This window comes from Echiichthys vipera (assembly GCF_963691815.1).
Source record: "Echiichthys vipera genome assembly, chromosome: 1".
Classification (NCBI taxonomy): Eukaryota; Metazoa; Chordata; class Actinopteri; order Perciformes; family Trachinidae; genus Echiichthys; species Echiichthys vipera.
Window position 1 is genome coordinate 28264000 of NC_139826.1, and position 17726 is coordinate 28281725.

Below are 17726 nucleotides of genomic sequence, written 5' to 3' on the forward strand. Positions count from 1 at the left end.
GAAAGGATGACAGACAAAAATGTTGAAGAAGCCCTCAACGTACCAAAGTGACTTCTCGATGATCTTGGTCCTGAAGACCTCTTCTTGGTCCAGGTTGACGGTGCAGTAGCAGTCCCTCATCCTGTTTGGCCCCGGGTACGGAGGGATGTTTTTCGCCTCTCCTGCACAAAAGAAAAGGGAGGAGAGAGTGAGCAGTTATTTATTATTTAGTTATGATTTTGTTGTAGAGTAACAATGTGTTTATTCAGGCGCAGTGCTGTTAGTGATTACTTATTTAAGAACACTGAAAGCAGGCAAAGTTTAAAAAGAAATAGCATTATGTAAGTTCACACCTGTTTTAGCTTTGAATAATCTGACCGCACGTATAATGTGCTTAACTCTGTCAGTGTGACTACTTTTACACCGGACACACAAATATTAAGCCATGCTCTCTAAAACAGACACAGTAATCATAACAAATAACACATGTGTGTTGTGCATGTGTGCCGTCAGATCTGTGAATGAAAGAATCTGCGTAGGACATTTCCTGAATCCTGCTGAAGCACAATCTGTTCATCAAACATATGTGACAGATAGCACTCCCTTTCACAAGAATGTGGTCCAACCACCCACAGAGACGAAGACACACACGCACAAAGCACACAGGTGATGCTCCGGTCCCTCAGGAGCAATACATCAGCAGTAATCTCCTTTATAAAGCCATGGATCTCTGTTAGTCGTCAGTACTTTGTTCACGTCTCTTCATCCTGAGGACCCACAGGACACTGTAGTCTTTAGTTACATGTGCAACTTTGTCATTGTTTGCTCTAATAATTCTCCATTATCTGCATGAGAATCTGCTGCCGTCATTGAGCCAAATGGCATGGCAGATCTTGCGCTGTTTCTGTGTTCCTCACAATGACAGCGTGAGGTCCTGATCAGCCAGATTGTCTGCAGGTTTCAAAACATGAGCTGCACTGCCATTTTTGCCCAGATCAGACAGAGCCATGCCAGTTGCACTTTTTGAAAATGTATGCTATAGGCAACCAACCAATTTTTTGTTGCTGAAGAAATTATAACGTAAAATCAAGCGAGGTCCATTTAATCTTAATTTGGGAGGTCTTAAAAAGTGTTTCTCAAGAAAAAAAAAAAAATTAATTGTCACAGTATTGTCATCTTGCTCTTGTTTTTTTCTGCCACCTCCAATTAACTCTGAATGGGAACACTACACCACCTCATGTCAACTATTTGACAAGAACTGCATCTTATCACAGAACCAGTTTAATAGCTGGTGTTGCAACAATGAAAAGCAGGAGGAGGAAGAATGAGGCGCGTAATCACATTAATCATGAAGCCCTCACTGACATGTTATTACACTGTTTGGATAAAACCTGTGATGTATTTACCCAATGCAGCCATGATTCCAATCACCTAAGCAATCTGCACTAAAATTACACTATTTAAAGGATATGTCTTAATATACAAACAAAAACACATGAATGACCAATTCCATTTCACCGGGTAAAATGTTCCTTGGATATAGTCCCCCCAAAAATGCCCTACTTACTCCTGTTTGAGTAATATTTGCTGAAAGGCAATTTAGCAATTATTAGTTAGCTACTTTTAAAAATTAAACGTCCCTATATATTTATGACACATTTTATTTTAAAGATCCAATGTGCGATTTCCATGTCTTCTTTTTTTATAAAAAGGTTGAGTTTCTATATAAATACTGTGAAGGTAACAAAACCCTTAATCCACAGAGAAAAGCCCACAGCCCGTATTCAGAAACTGTGCCTTTAAACGAGCCGTCAGGACTTCTGTAGGGTTGTGATGTCACAAATATACCACATATAGGGAGAAAGTGCTGCTACAGTGCCGTTACAGTCATTGCCCAGCTGCAATGACAGTGCAGAGACACCAAGAGCTTAATGAGACAGGTACTTAAACAGAGCGTTTCAGACAGAGGGTGAATACAGGTATATTCAGACAGAATGAGAGAAATATTGTGTTTTTTGAACATTGAGGCATGTTAACACGTTCTAATAGTAACCCAAAATACAAGCACAAGCATAACGTGGGACCTTTAAGATTTACATTTTTGTAGTAAGGTAAGTCGGTGTCAGATTGTGGGTTTTGGGAAGTTAAAACCCAAAGCAGTTCGACCATCTGATTAATCGTACTGGCAGCTTAAAGCACTGTTTGTTTTGGTCTTTAAGGCAAAAATGCCAGGCACATCTTATAGCTCTTCAACACAATGTGCCTGTGTAACTAGAAAGTCTTTTGTACATGATTTCAACATGCAATAAGACGGACAAATGGCCAGTAACGAAAGCGAGCCTGTCTGGTAGCTCTCTACCTTTGGTGCATAATTCTACATAGACGATAAATATAAAACCATGCTAAGGGCAAACAAAGGTGATTTAGTGTCTCTGTGGGGTTTGAAACATAACACAGTGTTATGACTACTTCTCTGGAGGCTCATTCATGCAGTATGTGGATCATTACACAACAAATCACAATAAAAACATTCATTCACAAACTCAAGAGACACCTGAGCTGTAAAACACGGCACACGCTCCACTGCTTCCATTTGTTGTTACAGAATCCGACTCTGTCTGTGTTTATGTGTGAGCGATGACGCAAGTCTCTCTTATCTCTGTCTTTATCCCTTTACTTCCCATTGTTATTACATCTCCCCGTCTCCTCCGATTCTCTCTCGTTTATACCCCTACATTTATTTTATCTCCCTCTTGTCATACTCCTCATTCACCTCTCCTGCTCTTGAATTCCCTCCATTCTCTGTTTTCACGCTTTCATTCATGACCTGTGGGGTCCCTTGATTGGATTGCACCATCCAAGTCATTCTAGTAACCAACACGTCATGGGATTACCACAGTTTTCTCAGCTCTTTGTGCGTGTGTGTGTGTGTTTAATGACTTAACTCGCTAAGACCAAATCTCTGTGCCAAAAACAGAGCTTCTGCAGAGAGGAAAACATACAGTTCATATAACACATAGTCCAAGTACAAGTGTTTTAGCATGTTTTGGTGCATGTTTAACCCCAAAAAGTGTATTTTTTAGCGCTGAACTTTCTCCAAAAAGTTTTTAGAATGATGAATGCATTTTTTGGCGTTTTTTTCTGACAGCCAGGTGTTTCAAATCATGCCAATAAGGAACCTCATGTTGCAGAGGTTTCAAACATGTTTGGGATAAGTTATCCATAACAATGAACATTTTTGCTTCTTCAATCTTTTTAAAATTGATGTATAGTAATGCGAGCGAAAAGGTCTCTGAGTGAGTGCATCCAAGTGCAACATCTGAGAATTACAGAACAACTAATGCAATCTTATTGGCTAATTTGATCTCAATCCAGATGTATCGCAACCCGTTCTCATCCCAACTTGTCTATACTGCCGTTATGTCAGGACCCTGTGGGATCACTTGTCAATGCCCTGGTTAGCCCTGCAGGTTTACGGCATGATGCTCCCGGTTGCTGTTTTGCTCTGTGTCCATATCACCACAGAAGGGTTTAGAGCTGAAAGCCCGGTGCCAGATGCCGAGGGCCATGACAAAACGGCAGTACATTACATAGATTGTCCCCCAGTGAGCAGTTGGAAGATTGATTGTCAACTGTAAAATGTCACACTAAATACATGTCACAATACTTAAATCAGCAAACTGAAGGGATCCTTAAAAAACCTATTATGCACATCAAAACAACTGACCAAAAGAACAAAAGATGCAAAAGCACCAGTAAGGTCCCTTCAGCAGCATCAGCCCAGTCCTTACCACGGTTACAGATACAGAGTGACATTTTGCGGCTTCCTGTTTAGGGGAGGAGGAAGTGCTGGACGGTTGTCTTTCTGGATGAGTTGATAAACAGCAGCAGTATGTTGGTTTGAGGGAAGTTTACCACAACAGTGAGAGTGGAGTATAGAAGTTTTGCATATGTATGTGTTTATGTTTGATGGAGAGTGAGGCGGTTACAAGAGAAAGGATAAGACTCTCCAGTAACCTGCTGTTCAACATGTTAAAGACTTTATTATAAAAACACGAGTGTGTAATGCACTCTCGGCATTTCTGTCTTTCTCTATTACTTTCTTTTCATCCTGGTCCATGTGCTTTCTTCTTTCAATTTTGTTTAACCCACCCTTCCCCTCTATTTTTGCTTTTCATCTATGTAGGGCTTATGTTGCACTGTGGCTTTCGTTTTACTTTTCAAAATTAGCTTTTAACTGATTTCACTTTCCTCTTTTTGTTGCTTCCCCTGTTTTCATCTCTATCTCTCTTTTACTTTCTCCAGAGGGGGTGCGTTATCTCTCCTCAGGATTAAAAATAAGCAGAAAATAAAAAAACAACAACAGCAGCTTTCTCTTTTCATCAGGCATCACTGCAGCTGCCCTTGGAGTATATCATGGCCTAGTATCTCAGCAAAATTATGTAGTGCAAACTAAGACGCTCGTGGCACGTGTGTGAGGGCTGTGGTATTGTGCACGCAAAACACAGGGGCGTTGTTGAGCAGAGCCGCAGAGAAATAAAGATGACAGGAACACCCAAAAGAGGGTGAGAGTGAGAGGAAGCGTAACGAAACATCAAAAAAGGCAGACTCCCTCACCTCATTTCTGCAGAGGAAAGTGAGGAAAGTGAGGCGAACTCGGAAGAAATGAGGAAGCACAAGAGACTGAAGCAATGTAATGGACGTGGTGAATGCGTAGCTTTGTTCCTCTTCCTCCTCTGTTTACTAGTTTCAGTCGACCACACTCGTGTGTACAGTTACAGATGCGCTGCTCCGCTCGTTATTCTAATCTTCTCGGACATGAGCACATTCGAGGATACACAGGCGTGAATGCTTTCAGTGGCTGTGAGCATGACTAGCAGGCCTGGGAAACAGGCCTGTAAGGGAAAGAAAGGGGGGGGGGTTGTTAGTGAGAAAAATACAAGCAGTGTAGTCAATCAAGGGGGAGAGAGGAGGAAGACTGCAGAAAGAGAGAGAGAGAGAGAGAGAGAGAGAGAGAGAGAGAGAGAGAGAGAGAGAGAGAGAGAGAGAGAGAGAGAGATTTTTGATTTTTATAGTACCTTTATTTTAACTATTAAGAATACACATTTTGATCAAAAAGCACATATCAAACAGCACATCCTTTAAAAAACATTAAAATTCAAACTAAAACCAATAAAACATACACAGCTTAGCCCGTGCAGACGGGTTAGAGAGATGCATTAGATGAGATGGTGAGAGAAGACCAGAGCTTTGTCAGTAACTGAACACAGTGTGTTGGAGTGAGTCCAGGTCTTGGTGAACTGATCCATGTCCTGCATCTGACTGTAGTATTTAAAATCTATGTGGACCCTGGCCTTCACCATCCGACAGAACAACAAACTCACCTCAACATCTACCATGTTCTCCTCTTTCCTCTTCCTGCTCACATGTACTGCCATCTTGGCCTGTCCCAGTAAGAAATTTAAAAGTTTACACTTGCTCTCTGCTGCCTTTCTGTACTTAAAACCCAAGATAAAAACCTGAACAGAGAATTCTTCTCCAGCTGCTCTGAAGAGACTCTTCAGGAGAGTGAAAAGAGGAGTGAGACGTGTACACTCACTGTAACAGTGAAAAACTGTCTCCCTTTCACCACAGAACACACACCGGTCAGTGTGCCCTGGGGAGATGATCGACAGGAAGGAGTTAACTGCTACAATGCCATGTAGCACCCTCCACTGTAGGTCTGCCACTTTTTTAGTCAGAGGACCTTTATAGAGACTCCTCCAGGCGGGTGTCACCTCATCTCCCAACTGCAGGTGACCCCTCCATGGAGTGTCCACTCGGTTCAGAGTCTTTCCATTTAGACATGTCACCATGACTCTGTACAAGGCTTTGCCAGTGGCCTCCTGTAGGCTTAAAGTGCAGTGCTGTGAGTTTAAAAAACAACCAATGTAGTCTTTAAAAACCGGACGAACAGTAATGGAGGGAAACGGATCGTCAGTGCAGGGGGCAATAAAACCTTGGGAGTGCCGGCTCAGTAGAAGACGTTGATGTCCATTCAGGCAGCCTCTCCAATGCTCCAAAAGTCTGCCAATGCTCCTCACAGACCGGATCCCCACACCAGCTGCCAGGACGGCTGCATCCTGCAGCTCAGCTCCAGTCAGGTGAACAACAGACCCCAGAGTCATGACCCTGGCCTTACAGAAGATGTCCCTAAGAGCTGTTCCCGCCCAGAAAGGGGCGCTGAGCTGTCCTCCAAAGACCACAGGCTCCTGAAGCAGCCAGTGAAGGGAGACCGTACTTTTCTCCTTCGCCATCAGCTTCCACACAGTGAAGGCTCCCCGGTAGAAAGGTGGCAATGTGCGAAGGTCTGCAGTGCTGAGGTCCATGAGGAATAGAGAGTCTTTTAAACCCAGTCCAGCGAACCGCTGCAGAACCATGTGGGCCAACGGTCTCCAGACCAGGTCCTTGGGGCCGTACAGCAGTCGCTGAAAGAACTGTAGCCGGAAAGCAGCTCCCCTGCTGGCCAGGTGGACAAGTCCTTGCCCTCCCTCATCCTTAGGAAGGTAGAGGACAGCTTGAGGGATCCAGTGAAGTTTGTCCCAGAAAAAATTAACTAACAATGCCTGTATTTTTGACAGCAGGTTAGGGGGAGGGTCCACACAGGCCAGTCTGTGCCAAAGGGAGGAGGACACCAGGTTGTTGATAATGAGTGCCCTTCCTCTATAGGACATGCTCGGTAGCAGCCAGCTCCACCTCCTGAGCCGACCTTCAATCTTCTCCAGCACATTGTCCCAGTTCTTATTTAAAACAGTCTCATCGCCTAAGAACACCCCAAGGTATTTTATGCCCCCTGTCTTCCACGTCAGTCCCCCTGGTAAAACCAGCTTAGTTGTGGGCTTGTCACTTACCATCACTGCATCGCTCTTACTCCAGTTTACTTTTGCTGATGACATCTCATTAAACAGTCCAACATTAGTTTTTATGATGTCAATGTCTTTTTGTGTGTTCACCATTAAAATGACATCATCAGCATAGGCAGACAGTTTAAAAACAGCAGGACATCCATTAAAAACAACACCATTGAGCTCCTTTCTTAATTTGTGGAGCAGAGGCTCTATGGCAAGGGAATAAAGCATCCCTGATATGGAGCATCCCTGCCGAACCCCCCTCTCCACATTAAAAGGAGCAGCCAGGCCACCGTTAACCTTCAGTATGCTCGCAATGTCACGGTACAGTACCTGGATCTTAGCTATGAAACCTGGGCTGAACCCAAAAGCAGCCAGCGCCTGCCACAGATACTGGTGTTCAACCCGGTCAAAAGCTTTTTCCTGGTCTACGGAAATCAGACCAGTGTCCACGCCTAATGAGCTAGAGACGTCCAAAACATGCCTGATTAAAGTGATATTATCACTTATGGACCTGCCGGGCACACAGTATGTCTGGTCCACATGGATGACCTCACTGACGACCTCCCTCAGCCTCAGGGCCAGGGCTTTGGACAATATCTTGTAGTCCCCACACAGCAATGAAACCGGTCTCCAGTTCTTTAAAAGCTGCAGGTCTCCTTTTTTAGGGAGCAGAGTAATAATAGCTCTCTTGCAGCTCAGTGGTAGTTGTCCCCGGTTCAGACTATCCTGGAAAACCTCCAACATGTCTTCGCCGATAACCGGCCAAAAAGACTTGTAGAACTCCACGGGGAGCCCATCAATGCCAGGAGCCTTCTCATTGGCCAGACTCATGAGGGCTGTGTGGAGCTCATCAACAGTCAGCTCAGAGTCCAGTGTTGTGTTTGAGGCAGCCTCCACCTGAGGCAGGTTATTAAAAAACTGTCCACCCAGGTCTGGGTTATCCACAAACTCATTTGAATACAGTTTTTTATAGAAATGTGTGGCATACCTCCGGATCTCTGGGCCTGTCGTGTATGAAGAACCATCTTCAGCACGTAGCGAGTGGATGATCTTCTTCTGGCCATTTTTCCTCTCCAGGCTGAAGAAGAACCGGGATGGAGCATCCATTTGCGAGGCATTCAAAAAACGAGACCGGACCAGCGCCCCCTGTGCTGTAATGCCCAGCAGGTTGGCTAAAGCAGCCTTTTTCCTTTTAAGGGCTTCAAAATGCCCTTGTTCTCCTGTACAGTCTGCCAAACCCTGCAGCTGTACCACCTCAGTCTCTAGGTCCTGAAGAGACCTGGTGATGTACTTAGTGACATTGCGAGTATATTGTTTACAAAATTGTTGGATTTGGACTTTGCCAATATCCCACCACTGCTGTAAAGAAATAAAACTGGACTTCTTGCCCTTGTGTAAAACCCATAAATAATTAAGACCCTCTCTAAAAGCATTATCTAATAAAAGAGCTGTGTTAAAATGCCAATACGCACTGGTTATCTTAACATTTGAGATAAAAAAAGAACACTGAACCAGAGAATGGTCTGTAAAGCCGACCGGTATAATATGACTTGATTTAAAAATGCTAAAATGATGTTTAAAGCAATAAAACCGATCAAGTCGAGCCATCGATAAAACATTCTCACGACTGTGGCTCCATGTATACTGCCGGATATTTCTATGAAACCCTCTCCATACGTCCTGCAGCTCGTGAGCTTCACTGAGACGCTGAAGCCGAGCACATGAAGCAGGGTGAGGCTCTAGGTGATTCCTGTCTGTATTAGGATGCTCTGTGCAATTAAAATCACCTCCCAGAAATAAATACTCTTCAGTGCTGCAGCCGCTAATGGCATCAGATAGAATGTCTAAAAAACTCATTCTATCTTTGCTAAAAACAGGGGCATAAACACATATAAAAACCATTATGACATTCTCAAACTGTGCTCTGACCTTCAAAATGTGACCTGATAAAACATCCTGCACCTCGACGGAGTGAGGGTTAAAAGCTTTGTTAAAAAGCACACCGACTCCAGCACTATTAAAAGATTTGTGGCTGAGAAAAACCTGGCCAGGCCACTCCTTCTTCCAGTCTCTCTTGTTTTCATCATCACTATGGGTTTCTTGAATAAAAACTACGTCCAGTTTCTTAAAATCAATAAGTTTATAAAGAGAAGCTCTCTTCACAACACTTCTGGCACCGTTAATATTTAAAGAACCAATATTTATATTAGTCATAATGATATGAAAAAAAATAAATAAGAAAACAGCCACAAAGGTGTGATAAGACATTTTAAAGTGAGTCATCATTAAGTTCAGCGAGCTTCACCCTGGCTTTTGTGACAAACTTGTTCAGTCTGTAGACTTCCTTCGTTTCAAAGGAGTCTTCCATCTTTTTAAGGCGTGACACAGACACAATGAAGCCCTTCAGGTCGGGGAAGAAATTCTTCACCTGCACAGCTACTTTCCCTTTTGTGTCTTTTAGGAACTTTTTTATTTCTCTCAATGAATAGGTGGTGGTGTGAACCTCCTGAGATGGAGTCATATCCCATTCTTCACCCGCTTCATCCCCACTATCTTCCTCCACCTCCACCTCCTCCTCATCCTCATCATCCTCCTCCTCCTCCCTACACTCACTGATTTTCCTTTTTCCTGATCTTTTATCCTCATCCATGTCCTCCTCCATCACCTCATTCACCACCTCGTCTGCATTCACATTATGTTCTTTATCCTTCTTTTTCTTTTCCTGTTTATTTTTATTAGCAGGTGTGACTGTGCTCTTTGTAGCAGTAATATTTTCCTCTGGGCAAACAGCCTGTTCCTGCTCCATCTCCTCCCGTTCACTCTGTTCTGCCGTCTCGTCAGATCGCTGCACACCGGCCGAGTCTAACTCAGCCGCCGGCTGCAGCGCGTCAGGTGAGCCCGTCTCACCTGTGCCCGTCTCACCCGAACCACTCTCGCCACCAGCTGACGCATCAGCTGCCGGCTCAGCGGAGGCCAAAGCGCCAGGTCCACCAGAGGCCGAAGCCCCGGATCCCCAGGGGCGGGGGCCTTTGGCCCCCGCACGCCGGGGTGATGCACCGGCGCTCGGCCCCGCAGTGCCACCGGCAGCCTCCTTATCCTCAGGGCAGGCTCGAGCCAAGTGCCCCTCGGCCCCACAAGAAAAACACTTCATCGTTTCAGATGTGACGAAAACGATATAATTAAATCCTTCCACCTTGAAACTCAAAGACAGGTTGAGGTCTTTAACTCCATCTTTGAGCACCATGAAGGTCTGCCGCCGGTAACACACAACGTGTTTCATTTCCGGTCGGGTTTTACCTCCCAACATCATCATCTTTATTGGGGAGATGACTCGTCCGTAGCGGGACAGTTCTGTATTTAAATCCTCGTTTTTAATGAAAGGTGGCGTGTTGGAGATCATGATCCTCCTCACCGGGTTAGCCAGAGGAAACACCGGCGTGAAGGTGTCATGGATCACCACGCCGCTCTCCACCACTTTCTCCGCCTTTGCCACATCATCCAGAAAGATGACTATAGCGCTGTTCATCCGTGAGGCAGCTTTTACACTTATAAACCCCACAAGCTCTCCGATGGCGTAGGCTGCATCCTCAACTGTACAGGCGACAGCCGGCAAAAGTTTGACCGCATGTCGCCTCGTCAGTTTCTGCAGCCCCACCTCATCTACTCCGACACCGGGCATGATGCCCGGTGTCACACACACACACACACACCGACTGGAACAAGGTTCACAAACTACACTAAAACATGCAAAACAAACAAACAAACAATTATAGAAAAGTTTTGAGAAAACCACTCACCACCGTCAATCACTCCAGCTCACTCGCTCCGCTCACACTCACGCATGCGCACAGAGAGAGAGAGAGAGAGAGAGAGAGAGAGAGAGAAGTCAGTCAGATAGAAAACTGGAAAGCGGTTAGCTTTGGAGAAAGCTACAACAGGAAATGAGATGAGGAGAAAGGAATTCCAACTGAATCCAAGATGCAGTTTAAAAGCAGTTAACAACCCAGTTACCCCTGAGTGTGTGTGCGCGTGTGTGTGTGTGTGTGTGTGTGTGTGTGTGTGTGTGTGTGTGTGTGTGTGTGTGTGTGTGTGCGTGCGTGTGTGTGTGTGTGTGTGTGTGTGTGTGTAAGACAGAGAGAGACACAGCGTGAGAATGGAGAGAAGGACTGAAACTTGTAGATGACAATTTATTTTCCCTCAGTTGATATTCAGTTCCTTTGATAGTCCCGACTAGAGATTCAAAACAAGAACCGAAACAAAACTTAGATTCTCACACAGGGGCCTACTGTGGATATTCACAGCAGAGGCTTTGATCCTACAGTAAAATATAGATTTATTAGATTTAGTTTCATGATAAGTTCATTTCTTACTCATTTACTCTATAATGTATGTACTCTATAAAATGTGTAGAAATACTAAAGGGTTTCTCCTGTGATACAGTATCGTAGTTTCATAAAATGGGGGCACTTTTGAGAGACAGAAGAAAACAAGAACGGTTAAACAAACAAGGAAATGTGACTTTAAGTCGCTAATGTGGGCCAAACTCCCAAACCCTGAATCCTACACTTCCCACCATGCAACTCGATAGTGTCTTTTGTTAGGCCTCTGCTGCCTAAGGACCCAGAAACAGTGCTGGGCTGTGAGCAGACAGTATAAAAGAAGTGAACGCAGCCGTCATATCCCCCATTGGTTTTTGCAAAACCATTTTGAAGCCTCAAGTTTGGCATTTTGTCCGTCCCTATTTTACTTGTTTTGAAGCCAGGAGTGAGGCATCTGTGGATGTGACTCAGAACCTCAGGCCGTGGTAGTGGCTTGTCAATCACAAGGCAGCCACACCCTTAAGCATAACCTGCTTTATCTTCTATTTTCACTCTAAATGGGAACATCATTTACTGAATATACATCACTTTGTATTGAAGAAACAAGTGAATGATACCATAAACTCATCAGGAAAATGTTGACTGAGGTAATTAATCAAGTCATCAATTAGAGCCTTTTTTTCAATGACTTCTATACAATGAGACTTCTTTTAGGCAGTTAAGGCGTAGTGACCACAGTTGCATTACAGGTTGTGTAATGCCCAATGTGATAATGGCAGAAAACATTTGTTTTTGTGAATCAACTGCAATATTCCAAGATGATCACTGAGTTAAGCGACCCAACTTGGAGAATAAAGATGACACCATTGAAAGGAAAATAAGCAACAGCATCTCCGACAGGCAGCCATATTTACCACTTTGAACCCACTCTCGCTCTTCTTGAAACTAAACCTGTTAATCTCCTTGGTTTCACCAATGATTTCCACCTGTATTTTTTCAGTATCAAACTCCAAAGGTTCAGTCCCTGTGGACAGCTTTGCATCGTTTCACAACTGCAGCATGATCCACTTCTCCCCCGTCCAAAAATGTTCCTGACAATGACAGAGCTCAGAGCTCTGTAGAGGACAAGTGCAGGACACAGTAATAAATAAAACTATAAACTTTTAAAGGCTACATGGGATGTATGTTTGATACAAAGGACACTGTCTCCCTGCATGTTTGGGTAGACTAATCAATATATGAATCTGCTTGTTTCATATTTAAAGCTACATTTACGTCATTGAGCAACACATTCAAGCCAAGCCCCCACCACAGTGATTTCCTGGTTGAGCCAATACGGAAGTGCAAAAAATTGCAGTTCGCGGAGTGGCGACTAGGGGAAGGTTTCATAATAGAGCAGTTTCTCATTGACCCCAATGTTAAACAGGCCATTTTCAAAGCACAATTAAACCTGTTTAAGGCTTGGTACAAAAAACATTCTAGTCCGTATGTTAAGGTCATATCTTCATGACAACATGGGTGAATTTTTTTGTACCAGGCTATTTTTTTCTTATTGGAGGTTAAAGTGTATGAATAATTAGGGGCGCTGCCTTTTGAGAGACAGCTAGCCGCTGGCCCTCACTTCACCTCGGAGGTATACATCAGCAATATGGACGCCCCCCCCCCCCCCCACACACACACACACACACACACAAACACACACTACGTCATATCACTGCCCTTTTTTGGTAAGAGAAAATGAGTCTGACATGATGGCGACTCCCATAGTCGAGTACGATTGGATCAAGTTGAGAGAACGGACACGGGAAGAGGCTACGTCCATTTTTTATACAAGGGGCATATCTTTTATGGCTAGATCCATAACATTAAATGGTACTTATTATGTGTGCATCATTTAAAATACATTTCCTCCAAATTTATCCTGACGTATTTTGTGCAATTTATAATAATACTGTTATATGGGTGTGATCTAATTTAGTCAGCATAAAATATATTTCTTACACTGGTGAGTCAGCAACTCATTGTCAATAGTTATATTGCTCTTTATCATCTGGTTTGGTTTATAAGCTAGTCTCTGCAGCAGAAGTACCTACTGCTGACTGTACTACGTTTACATGCAATGCTGCTTGTCCCAAATTGTCCACCAGCTGTGCTGAAATTGTTAAGCAGCATGAGGACGAACAGCATGAAAGAAAAAAAAAGATTTTAAAGGGGGTTTACAGTTAAAGTCTGGCTGTGCTGCACACCACAGTCTCTGTGTTCAGTTACTGATCAAACTCGCTCTCCATCTAGCGTGTCCTAGAGCTAATGTTCAAACAGATTCGTTAGTCTCAATGGAAAACTTGAGTAAAACAAAAATACACAAACACGCACACAAAAGGGCACATGGAGTGAAGTTACACCGTGGAGGAAATCTGCTCACATGTAAGAAATCGGTGTAAGAAACCTGTTATGGTCCTTCGGTATGTGAGAGTAATCTTTCAGACCAGTGTGGTGTCATGGTAGAGTTGCAAGGAGCTGGTTTCACAGCTTTACATGGCCTGTACATACCGGTCAGTTTAACCACTCCCCATGGCTTCCTTGTTCATTAACATAATTATCAGAATACCCCGTTTGTTTTTCTGACTTCTAAAACAACTAAAGATGTCAAATGAGGGCAAATCTCTCCTGCATGCACTCACAAACAGGCTTGGCACACACAATGGTGAGAAGATATGATATCTTTTGCAAGCACAGGAAAGGGAGAGGGGATTGGCTGCAAGTCCCTGAATGTGGCAAGCTGACATTGCTTGTGTTGCCAGAGGAGAGTAATACTGTTGCAAAACCTGATTTAATCAGCGTGTGTGTGGAGTCATTTGCTACGGATGTTTGTAACCACTTTTTGTTGAAGCAATTTTGCTTTTTCACAACATAGAAGCGATATTGTAACTTTGCTTCTGACACCTCTTGACACTAAAGGGTTCCTCTTTCTACTGAGCAGCATGGTAACTGTTTTCATGTTTATGTCATTGTCAGCAGGTAGAGGTCATTGCAGGAGGGAGGAATCGAGTCGACTTCAAGACGACCTGTTGGAGCGCCACTCTGAGCGCAGCCCTTTATTTACCCCTGCTGACCCTGCATGCTGGGCCTACTGTGTTACTTACCCCACTATTCCTGGTACTGTGTTTTCGTTGAGGGCACATTGAGGAGTGCAAGGAGAGCTACTGTACCCAACCCGGATTATTCCACCAGCCTGAAGCTGCCTGGACCGCAACATGGCCTGGGTCTAAACCGTCAACACACATGTTTACAGCAAACGACTTCCCAAAGACCTGGCCCTCTAGGATAAAATGGAGAACTTGCCACATAAACACCTGTATGTACATAGATATTAGGAGTGGTATGGAAAGCCACTTCCACACACAACTTCTTATAATGCAGTTAAAGCCTCATATGATGCTTTTTTTGCCTCCACACACAAAACATTCTTCCCCTCCCTCTCCCCGTCACTCCATGTCTCCTATTCAGTCTGGGAGAAGTTTGGGAACCTCTGTTGGCCGGCTGTCAAGAGAAAGAGGGGGGCTCACCCCGGTCCAAGTCATCCAGCCTGAGATGCCTGAATTCAGCCGCCCACTCCTGTTTCCTCGACCACCAACACTTTATCTCCTCAACACAATATGTAATCTAGTGTTTCTTCCACTGTGTTCCACTCACACTTGTGTCACATCCAGATGTACACTTGCAGGGCTCAACACTAACTTTTAATAGTGCTTTTCAGGCCTTTGGTTGACGAAACTAATAATATGGTGGACATTTAAGTCACTTCAATAATTACTAATTGAGATAATATGCAAATGTATTTCAGCCAAAAAACACAAATTTGTCCCAAAAATAGTTTTTTGTTTTTAGTTGAGGTTAATTGGGTTCTTGGATGTAGACTAAATTTTCCCATTCGATTATTAGTCGGACTTATGACCTACAGTCAAACAACTTAAACTCCTTCACCAGTACATGTGCAGCATTGTTGCATGCACTTGTCTGGTTCCGGTTCAAGTTTATTTTTGGGTGAACATTTTGCTGTCCCTATTTTTTATATGTAAAAAACTGTGACAACCAGAGGGCAAGAATTGGTTGCCATTTTCCCAAAATGGCTGCCTATGGGCAACCTGGCAACTGTTGCTGTGGAGTCCTGACTTGTACTGTTACAACACGGTGCTGCGGTAACATTATAAAGCCTCGGCTGTGCAGGCTGAGGAGCTTAAGAGGAGAACTGATGCCATGATCTACTCTCAGGATAATTCCACTAATTTATATCCTCCGCTACATCACCTGGCACCAGGCACACACTGAACTCTGGAAGGACGTTCACCGTTAACTTGGGATTAAATAGAAAATTGCAAACGTACAGCAAAATCAGAAAGTCTTGTTCGTTTGACCAGTATGAGTACATCTGTACCACGCCCAGGCTCGCTTTGGCGGCGGTCTTGATATACGTCTGTTCTCCATGGCGGACATTTAAAAAGATGCTGCCGAACGGTTCGCGGTGGTTTGATGCAGAGGTGGAGTGTTCACAGCAGTGTTCAAAAAAAGTCAGACAAAACTAAATCAGAATAAACAGGCCTGGGCCACGGGGGGAAAAGGGAGGAGGGGACAATCATGCTAAAGCACGGCCGGATCATATGGACCAAGTGTGCCTCGGCTTGAATGCTTCTCAATTGAATGTTATCACCCATTGGAGATTTCGTTTTTTCTGACTGTTTTTGAATATTTTCATCTGACCAAATCTGCAGTAAACAATCTCGGCATCACACCAACGTGAACAAGTCCGAACAAGCGCACATAAAATTACGTCAGAACCGCCGTAGGCCTCGTGCTCCTGCTCTTACACGTGCGCACCAAGTGCTCGTACATGTGCAAACCTGCTTTACAAAAGCCCACCTCTCCCAAACGGGCCGTGGAAGGCAAGCATACTGCTTCTAGGCGCGGTACGGTTGCACTCACACTGGTACAACGAACTAGACTTTAGCCTTGAAACGTGCTGGGGCACGGTACGGATGGACAGTATGAGTGCGCCGTTAAAAAGGCCAGCCCTAAAACAGAGCATTTCATACAGCGGGCGGATACAGGTGTATTCAGACAGGAGTTTTGGTATAAAGTGTGTTATTAGTTGTCCGGTGTTCTAAATCCATCCGAGTTTGTCAGACTGTGCTTTTTAGCAGTGACAGAGAAGTCACCGAAGTGTTTTTGTTTATTAGTGCAAAGTCCCAACTTCCGCTGTGCCACTGAGAATCCCCCATCTCTCTGAGCGCTGACAGATAAAGCACAGCCTGCTCCTGTATGTGAGACACCACCTCTGTCCCTTGTTCTGTCTCCCTGCATCTGCTTTGCATTAGCTTGTTGCCATGCAGGAAAAAACACAATTCTTTTGTAGTCTATTCCAGCTAATCAGGAAGTGAATTGGGGGTAGTTTCCTGTTTCCTGTGCTCGCCAGACAGAACGGACTTGGGCCCAGTAGCTCCGTTCGGTTTCCGAAACTCGTGTGTTACTCCAGGAAACTGAGGAGAGTCATCACCTGGTAGAGCAGACAATAATATGTCCTCTCTCTCTCTCTTTCTTCTACAAATTTGTGGCAGATTTTTAGCTCTGAGTAATCAGCCAACCTCAGTCTCATGCCAAAGGACAAGACTTTAATGAAAACAACGTGATGCAAGGGTTACATAGACATTATCACGAGCAGAGCGCCGTGGGGATCAAACTGACAGTGAGCATGACTGCTGCTAGGTAACTAGACAGTTTAAACTCTACTGTCAACACTGTACTGAGGAAACTCAAGAGTCCTGGCTTGGAAGTGACGACAACATAAATATTCTACGTCAAACTGTGAACAAGTCACGACATATTTATAAAGCTTGTAAAAATGTTTTCCTGATAATACAATGTCATTCCGGTAATGAAGGAATGTACCAAAGTCTACATTTACTCGGGTACTTATAACCTACTTATATCTATTGATAGCTGTAAGTTACTTGTTAATACCGTTGCAACTAATGATTGCTTTCATTAGCAATAAATCCGCCCATTATTTATTCGATTAATCGTTTTGTCTATAAAATGTCAGATAATAGTGAAACATGGCCATCCATGTTTCTCTGAGTACAGGCTCATGTCTACAAATGCTTTTTTACCCCAAGAAAATTTTAAATCTTCATATTTGAGAGGCTGAAACCGTTATTTATTCTGGCATTTTTGCTTAAAAAAATGACTCAAAAAACTTCCTCAAAAGGTGCTTTAACTGAAATACTGAAAATAAAGGTTGGGATTGCTTCCACACAGCTCTCACCCCAATATGTGAAATAACAACTTTTTTCTTTTCACAGCCACATGAACTAACATCCATGCCAGCCTGACTGTCACAAAAAACAACAGAGAAACTAGAAATTACAACACATACAGAGGGAAAGTAACTCTATTACTTTTTCGTTTTTTGCTGCTATATTAATGTTCTGAATATTAAGTACAGTGTCTTTAAACAATTACAGTGCTGTAGTTATTATACAAA

General features: G+C 43.8%; 1 protein-coding gene across 2 annotated transcripts in view; it reads right to left on the reverse strand.

The window, feature by feature from the left end:
• rasa3 (RAS p21 protein activator 3) overlaps positions 1-17726 on the reverse strand; it is a 50312-nt gene that overhangs the window by 30363 nt on the left and 2223 nt on the right. For both annotated transcript variants that reach the window (XM_083916826.1, XM_083916825.1), the window contains exon 2: positions 44-161. In XM_083916826.1, coding sequence (XP_083772952.1) covers positions 44-161 — 118 coding nt within the window. The remainder of the gene's footprint in view (positions 1-43; positions 162-17726) is intronic.